This window comes from Bacillus rossius, chromosome 3 (assembly GCF_032445375.1).
Source record: "Bacillus rossius redtenbacheri isolate Brsri chromosome 3, Brsri_v3, whole genome shotgun sequence".
NCBI classification, from domain to species: Eukaryota; Metazoa; Arthropoda; class Insecta; order Phasmatodea; family Bacillidae; genus Bacillus; species Bacillus rossius.
Genome location: NC_086332.1, coordinates 84178308 through 84203805, shown reverse-complemented (window position 1 = coordinate 84203805; position 25498 = coordinate 84178308). Strand labels below are relative to the sequence as shown.

At 37.3% G+C, this 25498-nt stretch overlaps 1 protein-coding gene across 6 annotated transcripts in view; it reads right to left on the bottom strand.

Annotated features, from left to right (window-relative positions):
* The window catches only part of LOC134530983 (sulfite oxidase), a 124967-nt gene that overhangs the window by 88124 nt on the left and 11345 nt on the right, over window positions 1-25498 (bottom strand). For 4 of the 6 annotated variants that reach the window (XM_063366386.1, XM_063366384.1, XM_063366385.1 and 1 more), the window contains 2 exons: window positions 22026-22192; window positions 11717-12019 (listed from right to left, as the gene is read on the bottom strand). In XM_063366386.1, coding sequence (XP_063222456.1) covers window positions 11717-12019; window positions 22026-22192 — 470 coding nt within the window. The remainder of the gene's footprint in view (window positions 1-11716; window positions 12020-22025; window positions 22193-25498) is intronic. The other 2 variants (XM_063366388.1, XM_063366389.1) reach the window with 1 other exon arrangement.

The following is a 25498-nucleotide window of genomic DNA, read 5'->3' as shown; positions in this document are numbered from 1 at the left end:
AGCTCCAGGAAGTGGGCTGCCCTGGGAGGATGCTGAGAAATGTGCTCCCAGTCTTGAATTTGGACACTTACTGGTCGCGTTCGAGGCCCGAGGTGGGAAGAAAAATTATGAACTGGTAGGGCTTAATTCACAGGTCAATGTATGTTTTTGACTGAGGCTGTGTACTGTACTTGGTTTGAATAAATCATCTTGATACCATGCTGTGTCTCTCTGTTCTGTGTTTAAGGATAGTTTACTGGAGAAATTTATTCTCAACTGTTTAGCAGAAAGAAAGCCAGCCATTAACTGCGAGTGACGTTTCCCTTTTTCATGTACTTTTACCGAGTTGACCCCTGCATGAGAAACATCAAAATCTGTCCTACAAGTACTGAAATGAGCTCTGAATTTGTCACTTTCAACTCGCCTTAAACACATTTTCCACGTACTTGCAAACGGTTGGTCATACTAAATTTCTTGAAAGCTACACTTCCCTGGCATTTTAATTCAACCTTAAGAGCCAACTGGTCTATTTACATTATAGAGAAACCTGTGGTTCAAGTCCAATTAAGTGAAAAACCTACTTCAAGTTCTATAACACAAATTAAAGTTCATTTCTCACAAATTTTTGTTTATCCATTGAGCTAGTTTTTTTTTTTTTTAGTTTCGAAATCGCACAATAGGTTAAGCACACATTTGTACGTAATTTGCGGCACTATCACATTTCTTCGATTTTCTGCAATGTACATGCAAATAAAGATCACGAACACGTAAACAAAAACACATTTTGAGTTATTTTATGACATACACAAAGTCCCGTACTTTACTACATAGATAAGTTCCCAGTGATATTATTTACGTAAGTTTTTACCAAGTGTGACAACAAATAGACATGGAGGCGGAAAGCATCGTTATCGTAACAAGTTGTACGTACCATATTTACTCCCACAATCGTCGCGGCAATTTTACCGAATTTAATGAAAAAAAGTTAGGTGCGACCATTGAGTAAAAATTAAAAAAAAAAAAAATAAAAAAATATGTAAAACTGGTTTATGACGTTTTCACAAAAAGATTTCCCATTAAATGTGATAGAATGTTTCGATCCCACCATTTTCTCCGTACTGTCTTTATTTTACATTGGAATAAATTTTTTATTAAGAAATTACCATTTATTTATTTAATTAAGATGAATACAAAGTTTTCTGATGTGTAAATTCTCTTTCAGTTAAATTTTCAATCATTTTTTCCGTCGCCGCTGTGTTTGGTTATGTTGATGCATGTATAGTGTGAGCGCACGTAGTCGAATATGGATATTGATAGGTCGCCGCTGTGTTTGGTTATGTTGATACCTGTATAGAGTGCGTGCACGTAGTCAAGTATGGATATTGATAGGTCACTGATTGCATTCAGCGTGCGCACCCTGCCTGTTTCCAAGTAAACTATATTTCATAGCCCGCACTCACATTCCTTCCTCCCACACGGCCACGCCACATGAAAGCAGGCTGTTCCATTGTGTTTACGGCTGTTCCGATCGCGCTTCAGTCGCCGTCAATAAATTAGTGTGCGACGATTATACGAGTAAATATGGTAGTATACTGTAACATCTATGGTTTGAAAACCTCTGAATCCTCGTACAAATACGAGACTTTTCATACGTCAGGCAATGCTAGACTCGTGCGGCCTGTGTCCTAAAAAACGAAACAACAAAAACGACATAGCACGACAATCAGCTTGGCATGGCTTTGAATTTCACCACTGCGTTTCATGGTATCTTATTTCAGCACTTTGTTCTTCTATCGCAGGCCAAACCATACTAAAGAAAGAAAAATACGGCTGTGCCAATTACACAGTCACTTAGTGTCCAATACATACACGTGAAAATACGTCAGTAGAAATATTTTTTGTGAGCTTGAACCGAATTCTGTGACTTTTTAGTCACTTTGTGACCTCGCATCAAAATCGTTACTTTTCGTTACTTTCGGGACTTTCGTGACTTGTAGACACCCTGGCGACCTTCTGAGGGGTGTCCGAAACAAGAAGAGATCGACTCGTGCATCTCTCGCACAAGGCTCCTTCGAAAGCAAGGGGCTTATGGACAGGACTAGTGGAGCGCTCTGGTGGCTTACAGAAGAATTACTTGGCACTGCTTGTGGCGTGAGTCGCCAGGGGGTAGGCGTTTAGCAGGCGTTCAAACACCCAAGGGAAATAACTTGCAAAACTGCCACGGGAGGGCAGAGGCGGTACTGAGGGCCGGAGACGTGCACGGATGTTGGGTAAAAGACTCATGAATGTGCCTCTAGGTGCTTGCCTCAGGAGAGCTACGAGAAAACTGGGCCCTGGGAAAAGACAGGGATAAGCCGTCTTGATCACGGCTCGGAGGAGAATTACAGGCGACGGGCGTGCATCAAAGCGGGGATAAGATGAGACACAGGCTAGCTCACAAAGACTTGGCACAAATCGGATCTGCCGCTGGGAATAGATTGGGGAGGCTAGCCTGACAAAGATTAAATGGGAGCGTGCAAAGAGCGGAAAAATTTTTAGTTTTTAGTTGCAAAATGACTGGTAAAATTATTTTTCAAAATTCAAATTTAAATTTGTGCCAAAAAATGCTAATTGGCGGCAAAATATACATAGTCTCACACTCGTTAGGCTAGCAAATTAGTTAAATTATTTATGTTAATTTTTGTGAAAGACTGATTATGTCAAAGGAAAATGTTAGATTTATATTCCACGTAAAATTAATAATCTGTTTGTAATTTATAAGTTCTGAAGGCCAGGGCCCCAATTAACTTTGATCTGTGTATTCTTGTAATTCCTGAAATTCCTGAAACCATCAAAATAAAATAATGAAAACCATAATTACCAAAAAAAAGGGTAAGCTTTAAGCAAACTTATTTTTTTATATATTACTTCAAATACAATCCATTTTCTACTTCCTATTGTGAGAAGTAAGTTTTCTATTTTTAATAGTTCTCCCTTGTGTACCTCTGAGTATACTGTAGTGTCTTTCACCCACTTAAAGCAGCTTCCAGGGCTTTAATAACAAAATTAATATAAAGTTTTCTTTAACTACATGGGCAGTAACAGCCTGGAGCATTGAATTCACCAAGAATAATAAAGTAATCTTGATAGGACGAAAGTTTTTCTTCAAGAGCACTAAAGTAGGCTTCATATGTATTTATAGTGGTTTGAGGGGGTATGTAAATATTGCCAAGAATTACAGTTTTAGTTGAGGTTAATTTGAGTTTTACCCAGACTGCTTCAATACCAGGAAAATCAAAAGCATTAGTTAATTGAACAGAAATAAACTTAGAATTATTGATTGCAGTCAACACACCACCACCTTTCTGCGTCAAAACTGCATCTCTATCATTTCTAAAGATCAGATAAATGTCCGTAAAATAAGAGAGTTGACACCGAGGTCGTTAAACCATGTTTCTGTTAAACATATATTGTGATTGGAGTTGAGCAGGTTATCAAAAAATTATACTAATTTAGATCTAAGACCTCTGACATTTCGATAAAATAATTCATAAACTGTAGGGATAGAATGCACTAAAAATGAAGAAAATTAGGATGCTCCTCATGGCACCTGTGTTGGTAATAGGCAGATGTGGAAGCAGACTGGGAAGATGGGCTGGTCACCTCTAGTGTTGCTTGCATTGTTCGAGTTCAGTTGGGTATAGATGTTGGCAGCCACTTGGTCAGAATAAGGCTTGCTATGATAGGGGCTAATCAGGCACCCACTTGGCAAAACATGATATTGTTTATTCTGACAAAGTCACAACAAGGCCAGACACATGAAAAGAAGAGTTCTCATACTTAGTCCGGAGCTTCACAACTTTTACGTGTGATAAATTAAGTTCATTGGTGATGTGTTCAACAATCTCCTGCTCCTGAACAGAAGGGTCAAGACGAGTGATAAACAGTGCCTTCGATTTTTGAAGGCAGGTTTCTCAACCGTTGTTAGTGTGGGAATGTTCCTGATTCCCATTTGTATCTGTGCATTTTTACGTTCATGAACAAGATTTTCTTCAGTGTTTACTTAGGTATGGACTTGCATCAGTTTTGCATTAAAATAAATCCATCTTGATCTTGGTCGACGTGTTGTCTGGTGATGCCATCACTGACAGCGCTCATTTCATTACAAGCAGAATGTAGGTCAGCGGTGCTGTCAACCGCAACAACAGCAGTGGCAACATCATCACGTGACGCATTCTTACCTTGCGAGGCGCTCAAAGAATTTTTAACATATTGGCTATAGGTTTTGAGATTCCCACTCTGAGATCGCAAACTTTATTTGATTTCATGCAGTTCATTCTTAATATCAGCAGTTTCAGAACGAGAGTCAATTGAGAATACAGAATGCGGCGTAGAAACCTGCTGATTTGTATTTCGCGTGAAGAGGTGAGATGGGGTCGGGAAAGGGTGGGGAGGGTCTTGTTCGAAAGGGCAGTCCTTGAAGTGTTGTCACCCGTCTTGTCAGTTGCTGCCATGCATTGGACCAACGAGCAGCGCACGTTTGCCATCAAGGCTTACTTTTCTAATGGCTGTTCCATTATCGCCACTCAACGAGCGTTCCGTATTCGGTTCAATATTCGTCCTGCAGCTCCAATTCCTGGTCGGCAATTGAGTGTTACGTGGGTGGACACATTTAGGACGAGTGGAAGTGTGATGAAAAGTGGGACAGGAGATCCGCGGACTGTCACTACCCTTGAAAATATTGAGAGAGTGAGGCAGTCATTTTTGCGCTCTCCACGGCGTTCAGCACGTAAACACGCATATGCTCTGGGGATCTCGGATCACAGTGTGAAACGAATTCTTTATAATGAACTGAACTTTCATCCCTACAAAATGGTTGTGACACAAGTGCTTAGTGAACATGATTTTACTGCTTGCCGAAATGCATGTGAAGTGCTACGTTAAAACTTGCCTCATGACGCACTCGTGTTATTCAGTGATAAGGCTCACTTTCACATTTCGGGCAGTGCAAATAAGTAAAACATGCGTTATTAGAGCGATAACAATCAGAGTGAACTTCATCAGCGGCCACTTCACTGTGAATGCGTAACTGTGTGGTGTGCAGTGTCAAGAGTGGGGATAATTTTTTTGAGGAAAATGAACGCACAGTCACGATGACTGCAGCTCGTTACACACAAATGATTAAGGATTTTGTCTGCCTGCACTCGCAGAAATGAATGTTGGGGATGTCTGGTTTCAACAGGATGGAGCCACAGCACACATTGCGCGATGTTCAATGGATTGTTTGAATCAACATTTCACAGAGCACCTTATCTCATTGAGAGGCGACCTTGTTTGGCCCGCCCATTCCCCCGATTTGGCTCCGTATGACTTTTTTTATGGGGTTATCTGAAATCAATTGTTTACAATGACCGTCCAAGGACTCTACCACATCTGAAAAACAACATACGCCAAGCTATCGCCAACATACCAGTCGATATGCTTCAAAGAGTTGCACAGAACTTCAGAAATTGGGTAACTAAATGCGTTGACAATGGGGGCCATCATTTGATGGATGTCATCTTTAAAACTATATAATGGAAAAATTTCAGGTGATTTATATATTACAGGAAAAATTAAATTATAATGATACCTCTACTACTTTATTTTTTATTGGCCTTTCAAAAAATCAGCAAGTTTCCGCGCCGCACCCTGTAGTATTATCGTTCTTAAGTTCATCAACCTTTTCACTCTTTCTTAAGTTCATCAACCGTTTTAATTATATTTTCCATCTTCAATACATCAAATTTGAATTCTACAGTCACAGGATGACTATGAATAGCTGTCTGATCAGATTTAGATTTCTTTGGCAGTAACTTGAACATTTTAGTGTGATCGGTACGAGACACACTTAAAGATGAAACATTATTAAGGGGTAAATAAAACCCCAAGAAATCGGATTGATTCAAAAATGAAGAATTAATTATGAATGTTCATCATACAGATGACAATAAGACAAAATACATCAAATAGGCCGAGGACTGCACATACAAACGTCCGTAAGCTATGAACGCTTGGCTGATTAAGCCTTTCTCATGATTTTAACATTAACACCGTAATTTTTTTGGGTTACGTTTAATGTTATGATTAATTTTTTGGCACAAGTAATGAGACTTGTCTTTTTTACATTATTGAGAGAACAAAGTATAATAAGTTAGGTTCAAATTAGGTTCATATAGTTAATCATAGTGTTTTTTTAGATTTTAGAGTAGTAATGAGTTGTTTAGAATAGCAATGTGGATAGTACCGTATATACTCGTGTATAGCGCACCTTTTTTTTCCCTCACGTAAAGGAAAAAAATAAGGATGCGCGCTATACACGGAAAAAAAAAGTTTGGGGGAGGGGAGGTGGGGAGGAGTGGAAGTCGTTAACTGCCGGGTGACGGGTGACGTTTCTGGCCAGCCCCCACACATATGCACAAGCAACAAGGCCTCTGTTTCACACACACACACACACACACACACACACACACACACACACACACAACCTGGTCTCTCGCACACACACGCTCACAGCACACACACACACACGTGCATGTGCAAGCTCGCACATCATGATCTCTTGTTTATTTTTAGACCTCCCCCTCTACAGAAAGCCAGCTCAGAAGCTAGTAAAAAAAGAGAGAGAGAGAGAGAGAATGTTGTCACCAGTTCCCCCCCCCCCCTGTACACTTTCTTCGCTTCCTCCATTCCTCGCCCCAGCAGCGACCGGTGAGTCATCTAGTTCTCCGCGCCAGCTTAGCAACGTAGCGCGGCACGCCTCACGCCTCCCTCCCTCCCTCCCTCTCACGTACCAGTTGTGACGATACAGCGCTTCATTATCTTCCGTCTACACAGCAGAGTTTAAGTATTTTCCTGACGCATCACCACACATCAATTTAAATAATCAGGTACCACAAAATGTTAGTAAAATTTATTCATGGGGAAAAAAAATTTCAATTTTTTTTCTTTGGAATTTGTTGCAAAAATCGTGGTGCGCGCTATACACGAGTAAATACGGTAATTGGTTGAGGTGTTTTTGGATATGGGTATATAATAATTATATAGCAATTGATTATATTAGTTAAGTAATCATCCATTAAATTTACATTTTTAAGTTTAAAGAAAGCTGATCAGTAATGCTTCTTGATAGCATTGAAGAGACCCAGGTAGTCACCCTTATTATAGTTTCTATATGAAGAATAAATTGTATTTATTGCTTATAATAACAAGTTTTATTGTGATAAGTACGGATGGATGAAATTGAGGGAATCAATGGGTTTTTGCACAGAACATTACTGCAGGTTAGTGAAGCAGAGGTCTAATAGATATTTTGTAGGTTGTACAAAATTATATTGAGAAAGACCTATACTGGAGATAAAATTAATTAGGGTCTGAGCTTTGGCTTTTATACAAGTTTACTCAGTCAAGGCTTGGAATATTAAAATCACCCGTTATAATATCACCTTGACAATTTGCAAATTTATCGGTTAAGTCCTCAAAGTAGGAATCAAAGTTCAAGGTGAGGTTTGAGGGGAATATAAATGTTTCCAAGAGATAAAAATTTGGATTGAGCAATTTTTATTTTAACACAGACTGCTTCAATACATTGATAATAAAAACTGTTTAATGGTAGTAGCATTTTAAATTTTTGTTTGTCAACAGCAATCAACACTCCTCCACCTTTTTCCATGTGTCAAATTTTTATTTCTGTCTGTTCTAAAAATATGATAATTTCCATTACAGTACTGGGAGTTTATACTGTATTGAATAAACCACGTTTTTGTAAAGTAAATGATATCGTAATCTGAATGTGAGAGGTTATCAAAAAATATTATTTAGTTCTTAAACCACTAACTTTTGATAAAAAAATGTTACATACACACATGGTCTAGCAAGGTTCAGGGCGTTCCTCCAGAAACTAGACCATAAAACAACCTTGTTTATTTCATAAGCAATAACAGATGTCTGCGGCTTTGTGCAATCATTAATATTGGACATTTGACTTCTGGGTTGATTGTAACCAAATACATATCTTTTTATTATGGAGTCTACCATGAAACTCAATAATTAAGCAGCCAGTGGACCAAAACACGGTATTGTTTAGCCTATCATTGTCATTCTCATGAACTGCCACATAAAATGAAGTGTGTAATATTTGGTCTTCAGCTTAACTACTCTAAGATAAAATATGTCGAGTTCACTTTTTACATAAGATGTGATGTCGCTTTCAGACTGAAGGTTGAATCGGGAGATAAACAGGGCTTTAGATTTAAACTGTGTAGGGCTGGATACAGTTTTCAATCTAGAGGTGGTTCTCACTCCAATTTACATTTCTCTCTTCTTTCCAGAATGCTGGACAATTTTTGAGTTACTGTAAGAATATTTGGTGGGACCTTACTCTTGTGAATCTTTTCTCGTCTTTCTGCTTTTTTTTTGGTTCTTTTGTTTTATTTAATACTCGAGGATTGATCTTAACTTGGGGATTTTGGACTGAGAGACTTTGTACATCCCTGAAGCTCTGTTGACGCTGCGGTGATGTCAACCAGCCATTGTTCGCTGACCTTCTTACTGCTACTTGTTTTGTAACTTGACTGTAGGTTGCCTTGTCCACAGATGTTTTATTCAGATGGTTATCATGTTTCTGCTGAGTTACCGCAGCAGCAGTGAGCTGCAATAATTCATCTCTAGTGTCATTTAATAAAGTTTTTAGAACACAATTTTCATTTCTTAATTCCTCCGTTTAAACTGTCAGGACATCAAGGCTGACCGATGACTATCTACTTTATTGAAATAAACTGCTTCAATATATAAGTACTAAGAATTAAGACTCACACAAAGCAAATAATTTGAGTCCACTTACAGTAATAAATGAATGACTTTCAATAAACATAAAATTAATTAATAATTGCTCAATCAGCAATGACCTCAAATAATGAAAAAGGATTTTTAAAAATTATAAAACGGACTATAAATGACATTTAGAAATTATTTTCATGACTTCACAAAAAAAAAATAATTATTCTGGACTTTCATGACCACTTATACTTTTGGTGACTTTTTCCTAACTCTTGTGACCTAGTAGACACTTTACACTGGTGTGGAGCATCTAGTGTCTGTGGTTGTGTTATCCATATGTAATAGATAGGTGTGAATATTCGTTTTTTGTTTTTAGTTCAAATTGAATATGAATGCAAATATCAAATTATTCGCAAATACGAATATTGAATTTGAATAGTAAAGAAAGAGAATTACAATCCCACTAAATAAAATATATAACAACTTCTGGATAATTAGGTAAATAATACTAAAGTGAAAGGCTGTTTAAGATAAGTCAGCTGCAATAATATGTTATTTGTTTGTTACTTATATTAATTACAGTAGAATCTCGTTATAGCGAGCACGGTAATAGCGAGAACACGGCTATAACTAGGTATTTTTGAGGAATTTACGGCGTGATCGCTTGAAGCGCGCTATGGTTATTTGTCTGCTTTATCTCCACCCCTCTCGCTCGCCACTAGACATCTTGCCGTTGATACCTGTCACATTCTTCAGCCTTGCAGTCGCCACCTAAGTGCGTGGCTTTAAAAATATAATCCAGTCATTTCTTTCTTTTATCAAACTTCCGCTTGGCTTCAAGGCTAAGGTATGCTCGACTCGAATAAACCAAGCCTTTGAATATACATATACTTATATGCATTTCTTATTATTTAGAAAATACACAAAATCTATTTTTTCCCGCCATTAAACATAACAATGTGCACTTTTTTTAAATATAAATGCTCTTAATTAATTTGTTGGGACATTTTCATTAATGAATAATAACATTGTTTATAACTATGTTAGGCTAAAAAAGTCAGAGTCGCCTTTATACTTGTTGCTAATTGATTGCGTTAATAATACACAAATATTTATAAATTGCTTGGAATTATTTCAGTCGTGACACGTTTACAAACACGTCACGTTAGTTATTTTACTATCTGACTAATAGTAGGCACTACCGTATTTATTTCCGAATAGCTAGGACAGTTTTCTTGTAACTTTTGTTTCGGTCAGTTGTTGGGGTATCTGTCCGGGAAAGGGGTGGTGATGGTTTGAGTTTAATCCCAAATTTATTTTCTAAAAAAAAAAAAAGACAAGTTTCTTTAAACAAAAAAAGTATAGTTTTCCAGCGACTATTTCGTTTGAGGCGTACGTGCGTTGCAGCACTCCTGCTTTTTTGTAAGGAATTAAATCGTCGTGCTACACTAGCACCACCTGTTTGCAACATCCCGAACCAACATGGCCACCAGCAGACAGCCCGCGTCGACGATAGATAGCAGGACAATGCTGCGTCGGCTGCGGGCTGAGATGCTATACTTACGTGGCGTGGTAGGGTATTCTGGTTATTTTGACGCAATCGGTGATCGCATCCGTACTTGTGGGGTATCGTTTTAAAGAGAATTCACACATCTGCTCACAGAAATTAATATTTCGTTAATATAACCTGTTATGTTGCAATTATACGGGTTTAAACACAATTTTTATTCTATTATCGGTTAATATTTATTTTTTGGGGGCCAAAATTTGTCCAATTCGGTTATAGCGAGGACACGGTTATAGCGAGGATCAAACCCGGAACCGTGACACCTCGCTATAACGGGACTCTAGTGTATTATATAATAATAAACTGAACCAACAAACCTTTCTATTCAGTTCCTATTCACCATATTTTCCACAACCTGCTACTCTACATATTAATCCAGAAAATTTTTGTGAACTGCCAAAAACAGTGAAATCCAATGAAATCTATTTTACATAAAAATGAATCTTTTTTTTTAAAATGCTGTATTTCCAAATTAGTGATTGAATGAGCTCATATTTACACATTTAAACCCTAGTTATTTACAAGTTTTTGTTGTTAACAGCAGCCAGGTAAATTGTATTTTAGTTCAGCAATATTATAAACACAATTTTTGCTAATTTCATCTGAAATCTTAAACAATTATTTACATTTTTTATATACATATATTTTTGAGTCGCAACACCTGTTTTGTCATAAATGAATACAGCAAGTAAGTAATTGTTACTGTTGATTTATACGCCGCTGAAACTATGATAGTTAAATCTTTTAATGCCCATCTCAATGTAGTGTCCGTGTTTTGTAATGCTGTGGTCCATGGTTGATCACTTTTGTTTATTTTTTCCTACTTCTGGTACATGTCACGAAAAGAATACTAATAATATTTTGTTTTTCAAGTTCTAAATGAATATGCTGTGTTTACAATTGTTTACACAATTTTTTTCATTGCTATTTAGTGAGACAGTAGCAAAAAAAACTTTGAATACTTGTAGTATGTTTAAAATCTCACTTATTGTACATGTTTATGGTTATATAGTCCCATTAAACATCAAAAAAGGGTATTTATATAAGGACAATCTCAGCAGTGAATGTTGGTATATGACAAATTCACGAGGTATTTGTAAGCAAGCGAATATTCGTTATTTCAAAGTGTAAGTATTCAAGGTCGAATCAAATAAAAATAGTTTAATATTTGTTATCATATTCTTAAAATTTGAATATTCGCACAGTCCTAATATGTAAAATGATAATGTGTTTGTAGAGCTCCCATGTTCATTTTGAATGCTGAATGATCCATTGAATACCAATAGCCTTGTTTTATTTTATTTTGCCTTACTGACCAGTCCCTCGTGGTCTAGCCAATGTACAGGTAACATGACCAGAACCCAACGCACTCACCTATCCTCATGCTCTCCAGCATGGCGTACACCTGTGGGTTCTGGTGCACGGCATACAGCATCCAGAAGGGCTCCACTGAGCTGCCAGCCGCCATCAATATTTTGTCCCCGCCCGGATGCTGCTGTACAAACTCCGTCACATCGTACACACCCTGGTTGAACGTCACCCAGATCCTGTCCTTGGCACTGCAGTGCTTCTGGACTTGTTCCAGCGAGTAGCACGGCAGACCTTCTACCCATTGGCCGCACTGCGTCTGCCTGGGGGCCTCGGAGCTGGCTGTCAGCACCAGGCGCTTTTTGCGGTCTGCAACGATCACCACACAAACAATGCAACTCAACAAGGAATAATTCTTCCTATTTTGCACATTAAGTCAAACAAAAGGTACAGTAACTAATAAAGTATTCAGGACCATATAAACACACAAACCTAATTACATACCAGGAAAAACACTCTAGCTGTTGTTTCTAGCAAACTTCATGATACCCTCCAAGTTTACTTATACATTAACTGTTGCACTCACTGCTGATGGGATTGATTTGAATTTACCTAATTATTTTTCTGCATCAATTTTCCATTTCTTTCCATACAATTTACAGCTTATATTAATTCAGTTATAATAAGCATTGTACCATTTTAGGCAGTACAAATATTCACAAACAGTATGGGAAACAGCTCAAACTACATGTTATCTCCCAAATGACCTAGTGAAATGATAGCTTTAAAGTTGAAGTAAATATTAACAAACATGTTTTTGTCAACTTTATAATTAAGGTTGGCTTGTAAATTAAGGCTTAAAATTTTTCTGTAAAATGATTGCAATAGGTAGTTACGATTTTTGTCAGTAAATAATCAAACTCCAGAAAGAGGTAATATTCCAGGCCCCAAATATCATAAACTGCTGTTTTCTATATTTTTTCAGTGTTTAATTTGTTTTATTGTATTTTACTTGTGTTCCATTCACAATCATTTTTTGAAGTGAAAATTCTTTGGGCATGATGAGAGTAAAATTTCAAGGCTGAAATTTAATGCAAAGTTTTTGTGAAACAATGTTGTCAAACATTTCTGATGCAAAAAGGACAGAGAATAGATTCTTTGCCAAAGAGATATAAAGAGAGCACTATGATATATATGTTTGCTAGGCTTGTTTTCGTTCTCCTATTTTTGCGATGATTCGTCCCCTGCCCAAAAAAAATAGAACCAAGACAGATAGATGAACAAAAGAATAAGACATAGAGTGTGCGCATGCACTTGTTTCAGAAAATAGATATAGGTATCCTATACAGCCAGCTGTGGGTGCCTTGAATTTTACATTTTCTACCAGCATGCTTGCATTCCTCCTTCTTCAACCAGCAGTGTAGAGAGCGTTGTTGAGACAGTCCCTGTATTTCCTGCATAGCTAGTGCTACCTTTTATGAATTTTATATTTCATTCAGAGATTTGTTCCAAATGGCAGAATTGTTTGAAGAAACAGTAAAAAGCACATTTTTTGGTGTATTTCAATTAATCATTCCTGATTGATCAATAATTATAGATATCCTGAGCAGTTATTTTGAAGTGAAAAATAATTTTGTAAATTCCTGTTTATTTAGAAAATCATCATCTTTCTCTCTCTCTTATTTTGCCCCTTATGATATACTTACGAATCAAGGTTTGGATTGCCAAAGACGTTTTACTTCTATCATGTGTACTGAGTTACACAGTTTATTTTTTATTCTACTGCAGGTATCTCATTTTGTCCTTGAATGCCTAGTCTTGCTATTTTCAACCATCTATTTAAATTCTGTAATCATCTTTGCTTGCAAGGTCTAAACTGTTTTGTCGTATGGGGTTTCTATTGTTTTTTATGTTGTTCTCTATTTTTACTCACATTTGGCATTGGAACACTTTGTCGTGACCGAGCGGCTGGTTCCTTATAGGTGAGGCTATGTGGGGCAGCGGAGCGATTAAAAGCAATGACTTACTACTGCAGACAGGACAACTCTTATTATTATTCTTCATTCTTGGCTCGTTACAAGTCTTAAACTCTACAAAGCTTTTACATCCACTTCTTGATACATAGAAATTACAAGTACAAACTTAAGATTCTACAAGTCTGTTCCTTCTGACAAAGCTCTCAGTCCCCATCCTAGGACCTCCTCCTAGGGAGTCTCCCGACACACCCTCCCTTCCGTCCGCTTCCTTCTCCCGGGGCAGAGCGCACTCTCTCCCCACCCTTTCTCGTGATTCGTCGTTTTCATTTACACACTCGTTTCATGTTCAGTCCAAGGATTCAGTCATTGTTGAACCTTGTGATGCGTAGTTTCCTCTACAGTAAACATCTGTTTGAACCACCACACATAACTAACATTTGGTTAGCCAACTGACGTAGAAGGCTTGTAAACCTTTGACAGGCATACTCATCGTTCGATACATAAGACATGAAACACTCTATTGAAACATTACTCATTATTCACCTTATGCTTATAATACAATTTAATACCAGAATTATAGTTATAGTATTTTTATATTTCTAATACTAACCCAAAATAACTAAAATAACTAGGTGCTTACGTCACCTCCCTTGCGGGGGAAAAAGAAACAATTAAAGAAAATACAATTGTTTCTTTACACCTCTCTTAGTTTGAAATGGGACTTAGCCATCAACGACTAGTCTGAGTTCTCCGTAAACTGTTTCCTCTCAATTCGATCCTTTCCTCTAGCTGGCTTTCGTTAACGGAATGGACCAGCTCATTGCTTTCCCTAGGTCTGTATGTGTTTACAATTGTTGGTTTAAAACATATGGTTTTACAATTACAGCAATCACCGTCCTTACACCTCTTGTAGCAATTACCGACAATAGTTTTACAACATCCACATTTTATACAACAATATATACATAAAATACAACTTAATGATATGATAATGATATAGGACATTACAGATACTCATGAAATCACGTTTGTGTGTTTTATTTTCCATTCCTCTTCATTTATCATATGCTCTACTTCCTCTATTTTGTGACCGGCAATCTTCAAATCGTCTAACCGAGTTATTGTAGGTTTCAAATGTAACTTTGTTTTTAATTTCTCAAGTGTTACTTTATAGTTTGTTTCATCACAACAATCTATGTTTAGATTTATTTTGGGAATAACATCTTTTGTGCTAGTGTTAGTAGTTAACTCCAGTTGGGAGGATATAAAGATGTTGGTACCGTAACCTTTACATGCACTTATAAACTTAAGTTTGCCAGTGTCTTCCACCGTTGCGTAAAAGGTCCAGTTTGATCGCAAACTATAGTAATTTTTTCTTTATCTGGCGCAATATATATCCATTCATTGTGCTCTAGCTGAATCCAAAGGGTCTGCTTTAGCTATACTATTTTCTTAACACAATTGCTAGGTATAGGACCTGTAGTATACAATAATTTGGCTGCACAATCTTCCCGTGCATAAGTATTGATCAATGGAAAGGTTTGTCTACACACTCTAAGAGTTTCAGTTATTACTTTACACTTACTCAATTCATACTTGCTTATTTTTGCTTAGTACTGTTTTGAGTGTTCCATCATAATATAATCCGTTTCCTGATCTATGAAAACATATTTGTTTGTGGCAGTTTTCATTTTTACAGGCATTGGAATGATTCTATATATATCAAAAATTAAATGATCAGTTACTGGTAGTCTAATTACATAACATAAAATGTTCCTTTTGCTAAACACTTCCAGCTCCATCAGGTTAAGAAGGGAACTATCTTTGATTGTTCCTTCTGGTAATGGTAGATTAAATTCTCGAGAATGAGTAGATTGAAATGCATTGAAATATTCAACGATTTTTTGTGGTGTTATAATATGGGGGTTTAAAATCCCTTTAAATGCATTTATTATGGAATTCAAAATAGATTCACATTGAAATGAAAGGGTTTCAATTTCTTGATTTAATAGAGTCAAATGCTCGTTTACTCGTATTCGTAGGTTATGATGAGATAAAGCGTCGGTTACATTCGAGTTTATGCGGTTTATCTCATCTGTAAGTTTTACTAGTTGGTCAGCTAACATTTTCTGATTCTCATTTAAGTCTTTAACAGTTCGGTTCATGGTTTGCAAGGTCGATTTTACAATAAAAATTTGTTCCTTACTCAGCTTAAGAAAGTCTAATTGTTCGCTCTCAAGTTTCGTAATTTTATTATTATAAAATTCTGCATCTTCTTCGTCTAGCGTACCAAAAATCACTTTACTCAATTGCCCTATTAGGTTAAATGGAAAGAAACTTCTTTTTACTCTAGGACTAACATGGTCTTTGGTTATACCTCCTATACTTTCTATGGTGCGCGCAGTGGCGTCTAACCTGTTTGATAATTTTGTTATAGTATTAGAACATAGAGTTTTACCCTTATACAACGGAATTTCCTTATTACATAATTCATTTACAACACTTACATATCGTCTTATCGTATTATAATTATTTTCAGGCTGACTTAAATTTAAATAGGAGATTAATCTCCATTCAGTGTTATACAATCGTCCATTGCCGTTATGTTCGTAGTAGAGCCCCGAAGTTTCTTCAATTTTAGTGATTTGAATGTCTAGTCTTGATGACACTCCACTCACATGTTCAGGGTTCAGCAACAGGATAAAAATGAGTTGACTGTAACATACCAATTAAAAGTACGGCTTTAACCTGTTTGCATGTACCTTTACAAGCTTCTTACGTTTGGTAAGGATGGTTATATTTACTCCTTCTACTTTTACATTATAGGGGCCTACATATTGGCTGGACAGTTTCTTGGACCTACCTCTTCTGACAGTCTCGTCATACAGAAGGACTTGATCACCAATATGAAAAATGTGCTGGTTCACATGTTGATCATTATTCCTTTTATTTATTTCTTTAGAGATGATTAAATGTTTTTTTTTGCTAATTTGAAAGTCTCTTGCAATTTTGTTTTTAAGGTTTTGACATAATCCTCATAATTATAATTCTTTTCTATAAAGTCCTTCTGTAGGATGCCAGGAATATTAGGTAATGTACCAAATAATAATTCATGGGGTGAAAATCCCGTGGACCTATGAGGCGTAGTGTTATGGACAAAAGTGGCATAATTTATCCATTCGTCCCAATCGAGTTGGTTGGTGGCGATGAAGTGTCTTAAAAATTCAGTGAGGGAACGGTGCCATCTCTCTAGACTCCCATTAGATTGAGGGTGATAGGCAGTTGTTTTGATTTTGGCAATTTTTAACAATTTACACACCTTCTTAAACAGATCACTTGTAAAATTGCTTCCTTGATCTGAGATTATCACTTGTGGTATACCAAATCTTAGTATTATTTCGTTCACAAAAGCTCGCGCCACCGATTCGGCTGTTTGGTTGAAAAGGGGTATGGCTACCGTATACTTGGATAATAGATCTTGAAACGTTAGTAAATATTTATGATTATGGGCAGTCTCAACTAGTGGTCCCACAATGTCGAGAGCACATTTTTCCCATACTACATTAGGCGTGTCCGTAATTTCAAGCGGCATTTTTATGTAAGGTCGCGTTAATTTATTCCTTTGGCAAGAGTCGCACCTTCTAATATAGGTTTCTATGTCTGTTTTCATCCCGTTCCACTTATAATATTGTTTTATTCAGTCGTATGTTCGGGCGATCCCTTGATGGCCTCCTATCGGTGTGTTGTGAAATTTCTTAATAATTTCCCGTTTCCTTTCTGTGGATAATTCACCCTCTCGCTTCTCAGTGTTATCCTCTACAGAGTGAGATTCGTCTGTTGTCAATTCCTCCATTTCTTTTACTTCGCAAAGCCAACTCAGCGCATCGGCATGCATGATAGTTTTACCGGCTCTGTGTTTAATCTCATATGAATATTCTTCCAATTTTAACCGCCATCTTAACAACCTGGAACTAGGGTCTTTTACGTTAAAAACATATTGTAGAGGTTTATGGTCGGTTATCACCATGAAATGGCGACCTAATAGATAGGGCCTGAAATATTTTACAGCCCACACTATCGCTAACATTTCGCGCTCAGTCGTCGAGTAATTGACCTCCGCCTTATTCAACGTACGGCTGGCATAGGCGACGGGCTTGTCCTTACCTACTTCTCCTTGGGACAAAATGGCTCCTATAGCTAGTTTGCTAGCGTCTGTCGTCACGATAAACGGTTTATTAAAATCCGGATACTGTAAAATTGGTTCTGAGGTCAGGATTTCTTTTAGGGTGTTAAATGCAGTTTCCTGTTCGTCTCCCCAGATAAAGGGAACGTCACTTTTTACAAGGTTGTAGAGGGGTTTTGCAATTTTGCTGAAGTTCGGTATAAATCTTCGGTAATACGAGGCTAATCCGCAAAACATTTTGATGTCTTTAGCGTTCTTTGGTCTAGGGTATCCCTGTACTTTGATCACTTTCTCCGGATCTGGTTTCACGCCATCGTCGCTAATCATGTGTCCTAAAAACGTTACCTCCGTGCGTAAAAACTCGCATTTATCAGGTTGTAGCTTAAGGTTATGCTCTCTCATTCTAGTGAAAACCTCTCTTAACCGGTCGTTATGTATCTCTACTGATTGGCCATGTATTATGATATCATCTAAGTAAACAAGACATTTAATTCCATTTAGTCCTGACAAAACAGTGTTCATTAATCTCGTAAAGGTCGCAGGAGCTCCCTTTAACCCAAACATCATTCTGCACATCTCATAGTGACCCGTCGGGGTACTAAATGCGGTTTTGGGTTGATCTTCCTGTTTCATCCTTACCTGCAAATAACCACTAGCCAAATCTAGGGTCGAGAAATATTTTGCTTGTCCTAATTGATATAATATTTCTGTAATATTCTGCATCTGATACACCGAGTCCACTGACACAAGATTCAGTTTTCTAAAATCTACAACGACCCTCCATTTCTGTTGATTGGAAGCGTCTTGTTTTTTTGGAATCACTAATATAGGCGCGTTCCAAGGGCTCAGACTGGGTTTGATAATACCCTGTTCTAACATCTGTGTCTCTTGTTTTTTAATTTCCTCCTTGTGAATTTCCGGAATACGATATGGTTTTATATTAATGGGCCTCGTCTCAGAACCTGTAGGGATACTATGTTCAATGGTCGGAGTACATGTGAGTGTATCACCGGGCAAGTGAAAAATGTCTACAAACTCTTTGCATAATTTTAGCAATTGCTTTTTTTCTGTGTCGTGTAGATGTTCTAACTTTAACATCGATTCCAATTTCTCTTTCCTTTCCCTATCGGAATTTTGAATACTCAACAATTTCGCTGTAGAGGGTATTTCCTCTAATTCAAGGACGGGCATATCTACTTCTACTTCGTGTTCGTTAATATTTAATATAGAACATAAACATTTGCCATTTATCACTTCCGTCAATCCATCTCCTAGATAAACTCCCTTTTCTATTTCTCGTTTTTCTACTAGTCATCCTTCGTTGCTAGCATTTAATTGCACTATTTTTTCGCACCTAGCTGGTACATGAATTCTCATATTTTTGACAGCATGATCTTCTTCACAAAAGGGGATTTGCTCCTTGTTGATTATCAGTCTATTATATTCGAAATCAACAACAGATTTAGTAAAACTTAGAAAATCTTTGCCCAAAATACATGCATGAGGACAGGATTCTATAATGTGACATTTATATCTTACTGTGGAAGATGGTAAACAAAAATTTAAATTAACAGTCCCTTTTGTAGCCATTACATTGGTGGCTAAACCGCGAATCTTAGTCTTCTCCTTTTTATCACTGGCCGATAGGATACTCTTATTTAGAACATTCTCTCTGATCAGTGTTATGTCGGACCCTGTGTCTATAAGGCAGTCTACTGCTTCACGTATTTCGTCTAGCTTTAAAGAAACTATACTACTCTTGGTACAGATAGCATCGTCATTACTTTGTTCATACTCTATTCTAGATTTTCTATTGCAGCTGTCTGTGTTCGGCTCCTTAGGGTGCATAAACCGCTGCGCGTAATGCCCCCCTTTTAGTTTCCCGCGTTTTCCCCATGTTTCCATAATCGCGATTCGGTATAGGAAGGTCTATCCTCTCGCCCTCCTTTGTTAATAGGCTATATCCTAATTCCTTGTGATTTCTTTGGTCATACCTGTACTGATTTGGGTAATCATTTCCTTTGGCAAAATTGGTATTGTTGTATTTTCCGTGTTTGTTAAAGCAGTTTCAGGCATAATGTCCCGGTTTACCGCACTCAAATCATGTGGAGTTTCCCCTGTTTCTCTCCTCTTTGTGGGGCTGAAAAGTCTTTCTGTCATCTCTTTGTTTACGTCGACAATTCGCGTCTGTGTGTCCTGTAGTGTTACAATTTTTACAAAATAGCTCTCCTACGTGTACATATTTTTTCCATCCTTTATTTTTATCGGGTTTTCGTAAGAAACATTTTTCTAGTGTGTGTCCGCCTTTTCCGCAATTCGAGCAACTGGGCCTTCTTGTTACCGTATCTCCTACTTTTAACATTGGGGGTCTAATTCTCTCCTTAAGAGACAAAAGATTCGACTCCTCCTCTAGTGCCGATTCTACAGCTAACCCTAGAGTCTCAATTTGAGCGCCCTTGCTCCGAATAACTGTTTGAATTCTTTCATCAGATAACCCTTGTACGAAGCAGGCTCTAGCCAAATGTTGTATTAAGGCCATTGCCCCGTTTTCTTGCGGGCGGGTGCATACCTTTAAGGCCGCCTCTTTAAGTTCAGTTACCATTGTATCGACTCGGCTACCCCAGTTTACAACAGGCTCATGTGATCCCTGTCGAGCATTAAATAACCGACAAGCGTAGAAATCTAAAGTTCTGCGAACCGCATAATTCTCCTCTAAAATTTCTTTTACCTCTTCCCAAGTATCAGTGTTTTCGCGGACTAAAATTTTGGCTTTCGCGTCCCCAACTATTTTTGATTTTACGAACTTTAACTGCACTCTATGACGTTCTGGGTTCACTAGTTCAAAAGCCGTGTCAACATTATCGCAAAATTCTTTGAGTTTGTTTTTTGTACCATCAAATGGTTGATTTATCAACTTTAACGCCTCTGTTACGGAAATAAAAACTTCCCCAGTTTCACTTTCCTCTTTACTGTCAGCCATAATTGTGGAGTAAACGTAACCCTCCTATTTATACCAAACTGTAGGTATCATGCTTAACGTATTAGCCGTACTGACCTTATTATAATAAATTTCGTGAGGGTACCCATGGCCCTCAGCTCTTCGCACGTAGCTCCGGTTGGTCGTCCCTCGCGCTGCCGTCTGCAGCTGTCGCCTCTTCCCTACTGTGGGGCTATCTTCGGCTGGCGGCGTCGGCTGTTCCTATCTTCTATGTCAACATCCTCTTGGACTCTTGGAGTATGACGAGTGGGGCTTTACGTCGTCTTCGTTGTTGATGTTGTTTGGATACGTTGTTGGCTTTTCCTCGCTGATTATCAGTAGTCCAGTCGCTGCCTCGCGGAAGTTGATATCTTCTTCAAACACTCTGACTCGCCGTCGCTCCTGGGATGCGGTGCTCTGATACCAGTGACGGACGATTTTCCCTTCTCTCTTATTCTCTCGTAGATTTGTATTCGACTGTCCTTACGCAGTATTCACTCACAGAAACCCCACATCTGACACCATAAATGTCGTGACCGAGCGGCTGGTTCCTTATAGGTGAGGCTATGTGGGGCAGCGGAGCGATTAAAAGCAATGACTTAATACTGCAGACAGGACAACTCTTATTATTATTCTTCATTCTTGGCTCATTACAAGTCTTAAACTCTACAAAGCTTTTACATCCACTTCTTGATACATAGAAATTACAAGTACAAACTTAAGATTCTACAAGTCTGTTCCTTCTGACAAAGCTCTCAGTCCCCATCCTAGGACCTCCTCCTAGGGAGTCTCCCGACACACCCTCCCTTCCGTCCGCTTCCTTCTCCCGGGGCAGAGCGCACTCTCTCCCCACCCTTTCTCGTGATTCATCGTTTTCATTTACACACTCGTTTCATGTTCAGTCCAAGGATTCAGTCATTGTTGAACCTTGTGATGGGTAGTTTCCTCTGCAGTAAACAGTCTGTTTGAACCACCACACATAACTAACATTTGGTTAGCCAACTGACGTAGAAGGCTTGTAAACCTTCGACAGGCATACTCATCGTTCGATACACAAGACATGAAACACTCTATTGAAACATTACTCATTATTCACCTTATGCTTATAATACAATTTAATACCAGAATTATAGTTATAGTATTTTTATATTTCTAATACTAACCCAAAATAACTAAAATAACTAGGTGCTTACGACAACTTGACTTCCTGCAGTAAAAACGTGATTGAAGAGTATGTACCTTGCCAGTAGAAGAGCACTCCCACAGTGGTGAGCAGACCGCCCACGTAGCATGCAACACGCACAGGCTTCCTTGCTGCCGCGGTGCCGAGCTTCATGCTGCCAAGCGCCCTGCGACACATTCGACCCAGCAACGGCAAGTTGTGCCCGGGAACCAGAGCCACACCCCTGCAAGGTCACGCATGCTGAGCCCTAGGCGCCACAAACCTGCAGCCATAATCTACGATAACTGCGCTGTGAATGGCATGCTGGCATTATTGACCCTGAGACTGTTGACTAATCTACGAGATAAAAAGAAGAAAATAATGAGTTTATGTTCGTTTTATTTCATAAAAAAAATAAAAATGATAAGTAAAAAAATACAAATACATATGGTCACCAAAACACATGTTATGTGCTAGAATAAAGTTGTATATAACAATCACTCTACTTACTTCAACAGTGTTTTTCTGGCACAGTGTTTCTAAATAAGCATTTTGCACTAACTTAACACCAGATATATAGATAGATAGACTATCAAATAACAGCTCTGTATGTCTCACACAAATTTTACAACTCACTACTTTTGAGCACACAACACCAGCTGGGACTTGTAAAAAAAAAAAAAAAAACATGATACGCTGAAAAGTACAAAGGGTCCTGCACACTACCTGACCAAACCTCGGACAAGACAGTCTGAGTGAAACGTCCTGCCAAGTCTATTCCCCATCAGACAGAACCTCAACTAGACAGTCCAAGAGAGAATGTGAGGCCAATGATCAGTATTTGTAGGCTATCTGGTTTTGGTGTAGAGAAGCTTTAAAATTAGGCCTTCTGTGGTTTTTAAGTTTTGTAAATTCATTATTTTTTATATCCCACAAACAGGTATTATTTTTTCAGACACTCCCCACATACTATTATCGTAACTCTTTCGTTAGCCACCAGTTTTGGGAAAGAGAAAACCAAAATGGTGAAAGGATGATGGTGCATGAAGGGTGATTCCATGTTAAATAAGTACAGATTTTATTGAAATTCCACCAGACTCTCTAAGGTTTCTAAGATTTTTTTGTTTATAGCTTACAAACATGACTTATTTTTTTTTTTTTTAGATTTGTTCACCTGGTAGTTTTTTTAATTTATTTTAAAACCTTGCAAAAAAAAACCTTCAATTTTGCATGTTTATACAAGAATGTTTGTCACTCAGGAACCAATGACATTAGAAAGTTGAAATTTGTTAAGCTTTTCATATGACATACAACTTGACCGAACTTGCTTTATTAAAAAAATACCAAAAAATATGATGGAATATTCCAAATTAATTTTTCTAAAAAAGTGACCTTTTTAATTATTTAAAAAAATTTCAAAATTGGTTGTACCATTCCCATTTCACTAAGTAAATATCATTTTGGGCTCATTATGGGTTCATGAGATATAAGGGATAAAGCAGTAGCATGAGTTGAGAGCAAGTTATTTAATAACACTATTTTTGAAAAATTGTTAATTTTAACTACTCTACATATTGATGTTTTAAGTACTCACATACCAAGTCATTCATAAGAATGGACTACTTATTGGACTATAACCAATTTTAATAGGCAGCACTCGCATAAAATAATGGTAGTAAGCCCTGAGCCTTGTATCTCTGTTATGGCTCTCTCTCACTAGGCACAGGTTTTTGGAATAAATGAAAAGAAAAAAAAGAGGAGATAATTAATCCTCGCATCATATTAGAACCGTATATATTTGAGGATTTTCCAACAATTTTGCATGCCAAAACACATTTATCACAGTACTAGCTATTGCCCAGCTTGCATTGCAATGCCTCAATGGTTTTTTTGTAATATATGTTTGAAGTAGGTACACATATACTAAGCATCTATCTCCCTCTCTCTCTATGTATATATCTATACATATCTCTACCTCTCTATCACAATTTACATACATACCTCTCTCAATCTATATATATCCTCTATAATCCTATATCTATATATGGCACTCTATAACAATGTACATATTATAAATCTTTGTTTTTAGGTATCTATATTTTTATGTATTTTTTTTACCTGTTACAGCATGACATAGGTATATAATAAACAAGTGTGTATTCTAATGCAACGTTGTGTCAAAATTTCAAAGCTATCTGTGCAGAACTTTCTGAGAATTAAGATTTGGAATGAACGAACATTTACATTTTTATTTATCACAGTATATTTAAAACAACACTGTGTATAACTGCAGTCATTTACTGTGGCTTGAAACCAGAAGAAGGAAAAAAAAAAAAAAAGCACAAGAGTGATGAAACACTGCGGCAAGCATGTTACAAAATGGAGCTGCGGTTCTCAAACACAGCAACTGGAAAAAACATTCGAGAACACAATTAAAACCGTCACTTCCACAGAGTTTGTTGATTCATTTTGTGATAGAAGTTTCAGTTTTGCTTCATTATGGTTTTATCAAAAAGCAACAAAATATTCATGAATTACATTAACAGAAAGTTGTCTAGTTCAGAGTTGGCTGTGGTTTGTGACTTCTCAGAGAATTGCTCATTTGTTGTTCAGGAAGGAACACAGGTATATAGACGGACAAATGACAAAGCAACTGTGCCTGTGCCAGTGGTTTACCACAAGGACTCAGAAGAGAAAATCAAATACTTGATCTTTGCTGCAACTTCTGACTGGAGCATAACACAGTTGTTGTCAAACTGTTTCAGGGAAAAAAAAAAAATCATTTTAGCTTTTTGAAGCAAGAAATTTAACGCACAATCCTACAAAGGTATTCTATGTCTGGTGCACAGCATAAAAACTAGAACAACTTCTGAGCTTGTGCCATCACATAAGAACTTTTTTATTGATAAAGAATTTTTTTCAGCCACGGCACATGAGAAGGGGCCATGTGATGGTGTTGGGTGGCACAGTTTCAAGACTGGTAGCACGAGTAAGTCTTCAAAAGCCATGAAGACCAAATAATGAACTCAAGAAAATTGTGATTTATTTATTTAATATTTGTTGCATGCCTACCTACAGCTTATGGCCTTGGGTGGTAGGCACGATACAAACAACACAGATACATGCAGACAGAACAAAACAATACAAAATACAAAATAAAAACAATACACACAACATGCAACATTTAACAATTAGTAAATAATTTCTTTACAAATTTATAATATAGGAAATAAGAATAACACAAAAAAAATTAAGTTAGGAATAGTTGTATTTTTTTAAAATTTTATTTTGCTATATAATACAGGAAAGAACCATGCATATTTATTGTAATTTTTAGTGATTCTGAATAATAGATCATTTGTTTTACTTAAAGTACAAATTAAAGATTGCTTATGACTATTGAAAGGTATTCTAATTCCAGTATTGTGAAGAAAATAATTACAATTAATTGTATTTTTGTAACAATTGTGTACAAATAATGCATCTAATATTTCTCTTCTTAATAATAAGAACCCAAGAAGGGAGTGTAAATCTACATTTAGAATAATGT